The 9,379-nt window shown below is 42.8% G+C and overlaps 1 protein-coding gene across 1 annotated transcript; it reads right to left on the minus strand.

Moving 5' to 3' along the window:
- Nucleotides 1-6,622: 6,622 nt before the first annotated feature.
- Nucleotides 6,623-8,646, minus strand: LOC112571055 (variant surface antigen D-like). The gene is made up of 2 exons (XM_025249850.1): nucleotides 8,521-8,646; nucleotides 6,623-7,827 (listed from the first exon to the last, which is right to left on the minus strand). Exon 2 carries the CDS (start codon nucleotides 7,767-7,769, stop codon nucleotides 7,041-7,043), a length of 729 nt encoding a protein of 242 aa, XP_025105635.1. The 5' UTR covers nucleotides 7,770-7,827; nucleotides 8,521-8,646; the 3' UTR covers nucleotides 6,623-7,040.
- Between the last annotated feature and the right edge of the window lie 733 nt (nucleotides 8,647-9,379).

Here is a 9,379-nt window from a genome sequence, read left to right on the forward strand (position 1 = left end):
AGATTTTTTTTAACAGGTTCAGCACATCTCGTGCACGGAGAATTTTAAAACGGCTGCTTTCTTCAGAGTTGGCTCAGTGGAACCAAAGGGGAAAAAGTTTCCAGTCACTTCAGCTGAGAAGTATATTAATTGGTGCGTAGTTTTTGTTTGGTTTTGATTTCTTTGAGGTGTACGTCAATATGAACTTAAAAGGACAAAGTTTCCGAACAATTTAAAAAAATTGTCATGGATCTAGTCAGAGTGCTAGGACTGGGCGCGTGTGTAGATGAAAGCGTGCGAATGATGGACGTTCTCTAAATAGAACGTGAAAAATGACGTATAGTGACGTCAAAAGAAATAGTGAGGTAAGGGAGAGAGACGTTGAGAAGGGATATGGAAGCAGAAGGACGTTAGAGGACATTTTTAGAAGAAGAAGGACGCTGGAGAATAGAGAGAAGAAGAGGACGTTAGAGAGTAGATAGAAGAGGAAGAACGTTAGCGAGTGGAAGAAGAAGAAAGAGAGCGGAAAGGGAGACGTGAACGCATTTGCCAAGACAATGCGATTTGCTAATCAGAGATCGAATGTACTAATGTGAAAGGAGAAACGACTGCCAAGACAGTGAGTTTATAGTGTGTGAGGTGTTCGTTGTACTTTGTAGAAGTGGAGATTGAAGGAAAAACTGTGGTGTTAGAGACCGTTTTGCTTTTACAGTTAGGATCTATTTTTTTGGTCGATAATTTTGATCAATAAACAGACAGACTCGTACAGGCGAGTCATTCTTTAATTGGAACGAACGAAAGAACGCGCAATTGTCCGACCCGCTGGTGAGTTGGAGAGAGCGAAAAACGAGAGGCACCGGCGGCGTCGTGACAAAAATAGTGAATCTAAGTATTATTTTCTCTACATTTACAAATTTATTATTGTGTACAATAGCATTTAAGTCTACCTTACAATTTCTATTTGTGCACAGTCGCAGTCCAAGAGACATGGATTGAGGAATGATTCGAAGGTTAATGCCATCTAATGGTGAGTGGAATTACAAAATGAGTTTGTCAAGTTAAAATTATTAATGTGAGCATTGTTTTATTCTTTGTGGATTTATTCAGTAGGCCTATTTACTTTACTTTTTGTACTAAAGATTAATTGGTTACTTTCAGATATTATCCAAAACTTCTTATACACACAAATGGCCATCAAGACATTACCGTTTAAAAATCTTTTTATTCGACTCTTGTTCAAGTTCTTGTAATGTCACTAGTAATTAGTAGATTTATGAAAGCTTTAACTCTTTCTTTACACAAGGCTAAAGGCGGTCAATCCTAAGCGTGACTAGTTCTATTCTGTGCGCTTTGCCACAAAATCAATGAATTTTGGGGGGTTGGGGGAATGGGGGGGGAGGTCGCGGCCTTTCATCAGACTTACACTGAGCGTCCACCAAGTCATAAACCGAGCGAGAAACAAGTTCGATCCTAACCTATTTGTTGTCAATGGGATAGGACAGGAAACCTGAAAAGGTCATGAGCGTTTCAGAATCTGGTAGAAAGCCATTTCACTCCGGAAAATGTGCGAACTATTGTTGCTGCGGCACTGTGTACGGAATGGCAATTGTCAACTATAAACTCAGTAAAATAGGATTTTATTTCCCCACAGCGTGCGCCTATATCTATCACAGAGAGAGAGAATTTCTGGCATAAATCAGTTAATTTATATGACTTCAACATTCCCGTTTGCTTTGTCAGAAGTCTGTTTTAAGTGTGCGTGATTTACAGCAGAGCATGCACAACGATTTAGTCTCTTCCATTTAATATTCCAGAATACAAATGGCTGCCTGGGAATTATGACCTGAACAAGTTGTCCTCACTGGTTCTCCTGAACAACTGATCATATTACTCCTGTACTTCGTGACCTACATTGGCTTCCTGTGGAGAAGAGAATTGAGCACAAATTGTTAACCTTAACCTATGGCTGTCTTCACGACCTTGTGCCTGTCTATCTGCAAGAACTCATTTGCTGTTACCAACCCCAGCGGAACCTTCGTTCAGCAGCACATTTCAGACTTGAACGACCGAGTGTTCAGTCAGGGAATGCTAATAAGAAGACTGCGGGTTTCAGATCCTTCTCCAATGTAGCCCCGCTTTTGTGGAACTCGCTTCCCCTTTCGACCAAGGAGTCTGATAGTATTGGATCTTTCAAGAAAAATCTGAAGACTCACTTGTTTAAACTTTTTTGAAGTTTTCATTTGACCTACAGTTTGGTGGCTGCTGGGATCACCGCGCACTGAGCGCATCTTTGTGATGTGGATACTAGCGCGCTACAAAACTACATCATCATCATCATCATCATCATCATCATCATCTCCTCCCAAGAGAACTACATTGCATTCGAGGGCTGGGCACTGTTTACACAAGACTTTACGTCTGCTACGTGAAATGTGATCGTTCACACGGCGTCAGCAACACAAAAACGTTCGAATTTCACTCTGCATTTTTTTTTCTGTCAGGTGACCATCCTTACCTGTCGTAGGACCTCCAGCTGTGAAAACCCTATTCATGTACACCGACCCAACAATGCAAGGTCTTCATTATTTTTATATACACGACTACCTACTTTACATTTACATTGAGAGCTGACAACAACTGCCCTCAGAACAACCTTTAGACTCATGCCTTCGGCTGTTCGCGCTAGGAATGAAAAAAAGAAAAAAAAAAGAAAAGAGTATAGAACTTGCACCAGTATTCCTTTGTTCGGTCTGCGTTTCCAGGACTGTAAGGGCAATCATGATGTGACCTGCTTGCTGCCGGAGTTGCCACACACCAGTCGATTTTGGCCAATGTCACTGGCTGGCATGACATGTCGTGATGAAAGCCAGCCGCACTTCCGTGAACGGTAAACACTCTGACGTCACGGAGTGAAAAACCGTTGGCGTCGCGGCGTTTCCATGCAACAACAGTTAAAACTCATTTGTAAAGCGACCTGTACAAGCTAACGCTCATTTATTCTTCAACTGATATTTTTCTCTGTCGATCTTCAAACAGACATTAGCAAGTGTCAAAAGTGAGGACCAGTACCCCTCGGGAAAGTGGGAGAGAGGAAAGGGCGGGGGTACTCCTGAGAGAGTAAGTGTGAATGTGTGTGGTGATACGACACTACACATTTTAATGTCAATTCTCATAATCATTTTAACATGGGGGATATATGCATATATGCATACACTACAACGCATCATACAACAACAATCAGATATGCATTTCCATATAACAATAACAACAGACTTTATTTATCCCAATGGGCAATTTAAACATGGGAGCTGTGCCCCGCGTCCAAAATATATGTATATGTGAAGAAAAAAAAAAGCAAAAACACACACACGCACACCTACCCATCACACACACATACACACACCGTGCGTAGGAGGATTGGCGCCAATGCAAAAATGAATACCCGCCCACGACTAGGTGTTCACCCTTTCTCCGATACCCTTTTCTTTTGGTCTCTCTCCACGACCGGTGGCGCAACGGTTGCCGCCTGTCACCAATACAGTGAGGATAATCTGCTCTGGGTTCAGATCCCGTCTCGGGTACGCTGTTCTTTCTCTGCACGTAGTATCTGTTTACAGGGCTGGATGGTTTGCAGTGATATAACCTTAGTTGCTGGCTTGGTGGAAAAATACTCCTCTCTCTCTCCACGTTTCTTGGCCCGTTTCATCGTTTTTTGTTTTTTTTTTTTTTTTTTTTTTTGGATGCACGTGTCATTGCATTTCGACAACAGTGAACGTCAGTGCAACGTTAACTCTGCTGTAGGGTAGGCTTGTTTATATGCAGATGGAAAACTTTGATGTGAACACGTGAATCTTTTTCTTCACCTTCCCCTTCCTCTTCGCGACTTTGTACCGCACCTACACACGCACCCTTACGTGAACTGATTTATGCATTCAACGCCAACCATTTGAGTGCACTTGAGAACGGTTGGTGTGTATGTATATCTGTAAGTTCGTTTGTTTGTTTATATGTGAGGGGCGTATGCGCAAGAAAGAGATGCATATATCTTTCTCCACGTATTTTTTTGGTTCGTTTTAAACGTTGAATCGCCCTACCTTCTACTCCCTCGAGTCTTCGGTCGACTTCTCAGTTGTCAGTTCCCAGTGTTTTATCTACAGCTCTTTACGGCCATTCATCATCTGATGTTTAGCATTGAGCTATATGCTCTTATGATATCTTGTCCTGAGACTGACATCAGAGAGACTGTGCACCTGCTGAATCCCGCTGTGTATCTCTGTCTAGAGTAGCGGTCAGAGGTATTTCGTAAACATCTTACCAACTAAACTGATACTGTGAAGACAACTTCAAACATGACGTTTCAAGATGTTTGCGCTCCATCGTTATCCAGGTGCTTTGATCCAAACACGGTGAACCAGTTACAGCTCACTACTCACACGACCACTAAGCTATAAAATCTTTCAGCTACAACTATTGAATCTTATCACACCCCCCCCCCCATTCCAACTATCACCCCCACTATTATTATTATTAGTAATGATACGTACTATTACGGCTATAAATGTTTACGTGCTTGGCTGCGTAAATGTATTTGTAAGCATGTTCATAACACCACTAGCAACAACAGCACAACAGTTATAAACAGATTGAGGGATGTGACAATAAAACAACATGATCACTGATTTGAACAAAAGAAATGCTGCATTTAGTTCCACTAGAAAGATTTTATTCCAAAAAATCAAAAAACAAAACGAGAAAACTTTCCTGGATATACACACATATCATGTCACTGTAACTGTGAATACAGTCACATTCACCCTGAATTGTCAACTGCCGATTGTTTAACTCTATTTTTAGCTGTAAATGGGGTTCATGAACCGAAATTAATTACTTTCCTTCCGCTGTCAGTTATAGAGGAAAGCAAAAACATAGCGGAGAATATTATAGTCTGCACAATGAAAACAAAATGTCACTTTGCACAGAAGACTCGATGAAAGCGCGATGATATCAAATACCTGTCTCACTTGAGATAAGTTTGTAACTGTGAATACAGTCACATTCACCCTAAATTGTCAACTGCCGATTGTTTAACTCTATTTTTAGCTGTAAATGGGGTTCATGAACCGAAATTAATTACTTTCCTTCCGCTGTCAGTTATAGAGGAAAGCAAAAACATAGCGGAGAATATTATAGTCTGCACAATGAAAACAAAATGTCACTTTGCACAGAAGACTCGATAAAAGCGCGATGATATCAAATACCTGTCTCACTTGAGATAAGTTTGTCTCAGCACCTCACTCGTCTTTATTGCTGCTCTTGTTGTTTGTAGCTGAGAAACGCCGTTTACGCACGGTCGTCGTGCGTGAAGCAGAAGGACGGCTTTCTCGACTGGAAGAGGGTCGCGTAGCCACTGGGTTGGTAGAAGCTCGTGTGGTAGAGGCTCGTGTCGCCGTGCTGGTAGAGGCTATCGTCGGCGCGCTTGTAGAGGCTTGAGTCGCCGTGCTTGTAGATGTTTGAGTCGCCGTGCTTGTAGAGGCCATCGTCGCCGTGCTTGTAGAGGCTCGAGTCGCCGTGCTGGTGGAAGAGCCTTGTGTTGTGGCATCGGAAGAGTTTTGCGTCGCCGGCTGGTTGACAGGGCGAATCAGACAAAATCGCCCTTGTGGCGTCTCTTTGATTCTCCCCTTGTCCATTCCCCTTTGTAAGGCTGCGGCTACTTGACATGTGGAGTACTCGACCCGGTTGGAGCACAATACCTCCCGGATGGAATCAATCGAGTAGCCCACCGAAGTATATAACATCTCCAGTGCATCTATGACCTGCGAAGATCTCAGCCGATGACATGTTCTCGGTTCTTGGCTGCGTAAATGTATTTGTAAGCATGTTCATAACACCACTAGCAACAACAGCACAACAGTTATAAACAGATTGAGGGATGTGACAATAAAAAAACATGATCACTGATTTGAACAAAAGAAATGCTGCATTTAGTTCCACTAGAAAGATTTTATTCCAAAAAATCAAACAACAAAACGAGAAAACTTTCCTGGATATACACACATATCATGTCACTGTAACTGTGAATACAGTCACATTCACCCTAAATTGTCAACTGCCGATTGTTTAACTCTATTTTTAGCTGTAAATGGGGTTCATGAACCGAAATTAATTACTTTTCTTCCGCTGTCAGTTATAGAGGAAAAGCAAAAACATAGCGGAGAATATTATAGTCTGCACAATGAAAACAAAATGTCACTTGCACAGAAGACTCGATGAAAGCGCGATGATATCAAATACCTGTCTCACTTGAGATAAGTTTGTAACTGTGAATACAGTCACATTCACCCTAATTGTCAACTGCCGATTGTTTAACTCTATTTTTAGCTGTAAATGGGGTTCATGAACCGAAATTAATTACTTTCCTTCCGCTGTCAGTTATAGAGGAAAGCAAAAACATAGCGGAGAATATTATAGTCTGCACAATGAAAACAAAATGTCACTTTGCACAGAAGACTCGATGAAAGCGCGATGATATCAAATACCTGTCTCACTTGAGATAAGTTTGTAACTGTGAATACAGTCACATTCACCCTGAATTGTCAACTGCCGATTGTTTAACTCTATTTTTAGCTGTAAATGGGGTTCATGAACCGAAATTAATTACTTTTCTTCCGCTGTCAGTTATAGAGGAAAGCAAAAACATAGCGGAGAATATTATAGTCTGCACAATGAAAACAAAATGTCACTTTGCACAGAAGACTCGATGAAAGCGCGATGATATCAAATACCTGTCTCACTTGAGATAAGTTTGTAACTGTGAATACAGTCACATTCACCCTAAATTGTCAACTGCCGATTGTTTAACTCTATTTTTAGCTGTAAATGGGGTTCATGAACCGAAATTAATTACTTTCCTTCCGCTGTCAGTTTTAGAGGAAAGCAAAAACATAGCGGAGAATATTATAGTCTGCACAATGAAAACAAAATGTCACTTTGCACAGAAGACTCGATGAAAGCGCGATGATATCAAATACCTGTCTCACTTGAGATAAGTTTGTCTCAGCACCTCACTCGTCCTTATTGCTGCTCTTGTTATTTGTAGCTGAGAAACGCCGTTTACGCTCGGTCGTCGTTCGTGAAGCAGAAGGACGGCTTTCTCGACTGGAAGAGGGTCGCGTAGCCACTGGGTTGGTAGAGGCTCGTGTGGTAGAGGCTCGTGTCGCTCGTGTCGCCGTGCTGGTAGAGGCTATCGTCGGCGCGCTTGTACAGGCTTGAGTCGCCGTGCTTGTAGATGTTTGAGTCGCCGTGCTTGTAGAGGCCATCGTCGCCGTGCTTGTAGAGGCTCGAGTCGCCGTGCTGGTGGTAGAGCCGTGTGTTGTGGCATCCGTTGTGGCATCGGAAGATCCGTGTGTTGTGGCATCCGTTGTGGCATCGGAAGATCCGTGTGTTGTGGCATCCGTTGTGGCATCGGAAGATCCGTGTGTTGTGGCATCCGTTGTGGCATCGGAAGATCCGTGTGTTGTGGCATCCGTTGTGGCATCGGAAGATCCGTGTGTTGTGGCATCCGTTGTGGCATCGGAAGAGCCTTGTGTTGTGGCATCGGAAGAGTTTTGCGTCGCCGGTTGGTTGACGGGGCGAATCAGACAAAATCGCCCTTGTGGCGTCTCTTTGATTCTCCCCTTGTCCATTCCCCTTTGTAATGCTGCGGCTACTTGACATGTGGAGTACTCGACCCGGTTGGAGCACAATACCTCCCGGATGGAATCAATCGAGTAGCCCACCGAAGTATATAACATCTCCAATGCATCTATGACCTGCGAAGATCTCAGCCGATGAGATGTTCTCGGTTCTTGGCTGCGTAAATATATTTGTAAGCATGTTCATAACACCACTAGCAACAACAGCACAACAGTTATAAACAGATTGAGGGATGTGACAATAAAACAACATGATCACTGATTTGAACAAAAGAAATGCTGCATTTAGTTCCACTAGAAAGATTTTATTCCAAAAAATCAAAAAACAAAACGAGAAAACTTTCCTGGATATACACACATATCATGTCACTGTAACTGTGAATACAGTCACATTCACCCTAAATTGTCAACTGCCGATTGTTTAACTCTATATTTAGCTGTAAATGGGGTTCATGAACCGAAATTAATTACTTTCCTTCCGCTGTCAGTTATAGAGGAAAGCAAAAACATAGCGGAGAATATTATAGTCTGCACAATGAAAACAAAATGTCACTTTGCACAGAAGACTCGATGAAAGCGCGATGATATCAAATACCTGTCTCACTTGAGATAAGTTTGTAACTGTGAATACAGTCACATTCACCCTAAATTGTCAACTGCCGATTGTTTAACTCTATTTTTAGCTGTAAATGGGGTTCATGAACCGAAATTAATTACTTTCCTTCCGCTGTCAGTTTTAGAGGAAAGCAAAAACATAGCGGAGAATATTATAGTCTGCACAATGAAAACAAAATGTCACTTTGCACAGAAGACTCGATGAAAGCGCGATGATATCAAATACCTGTCTCACTTGAGATAAGTTTGTCTCAGCACCTCACTCGTCCTTATTGCTGCTCTTGTTATTTGTAGCTGAGAAACGCCGTTTACGCTCGGTCGTCGTTCGTGAAGCAGAAGGACGGCTTTCTCGACTGGAAGAGGGTCGCTTAGCCACTGGGTTGGTAGAGGCTCGTGTGGTAGAGGCTCGTGTCGCTCGTGTCGCCGTGCTGGTAGAGGCTATCGTCGGCGCGCTTGTAGAGGCTTGAGTCGCCGTGCTTGTAGATGTTTGAGTCGCCGTGCTTGTAGAGGCCATCGTCGCCGTGCTTGTAGAGGCTCGAGTCGCCGTGCTGGTGGAAGAGCCTTGTGTTGTGGCATCGGAAGAGTTTTGCGTCGCCGGCTGGTTGACAGGGCGAATCAGACAAAATCGCCCCTTGTGGCGTCTCTTTGATTCTCCCTTGTCCATTCCCTTTGTAAGGCTGCGGCTACTTGACATGTGGAGTACTCGACCCGGTTGGAGCACAATACCTCCCGGATGGGAATCAATCGAGTAGCCCACGAAGTATTATAACATCTCCAGTGCATCTATGACCTGCGAAGATCTCAGCGATGACATGTTCTCGGTTCTTGGCTGCGTAAATGTATTTGTAAGCATGTTCATAACACCACTAGCAACAACAGCACAACAGTTATAAACAGATTGAGGGATGTGACAATAAAAAAACATGATCACTGATTTGAACAAAAGAAATGCTGCATTTAGTTCCACTAGAAAGATTTTATTCCAAAAAATCAAACAACAAAACGAGAAAACTTTCCCGGATATACACACATATCATGTCACTGTAACTGTGAATACAGTCACATTCACCCTAAATTGTCAACTGCCGATTGTT

The sequence above is a fragment of the Pomacea canaliculata genome, linkage group LG8, assembly GCF_003073045.1.
Source record: "Pomacea canaliculata isolate SZHN2017 linkage group LG8, ASM307304v1, whole genome shotgun sequence".
Taxonomy (NCBI): Eukaryota; Metazoa; Mollusca; class Gastropoda; order Architaenioglossa; family Ampullariidae; genus Pomacea; species Pomacea canaliculata.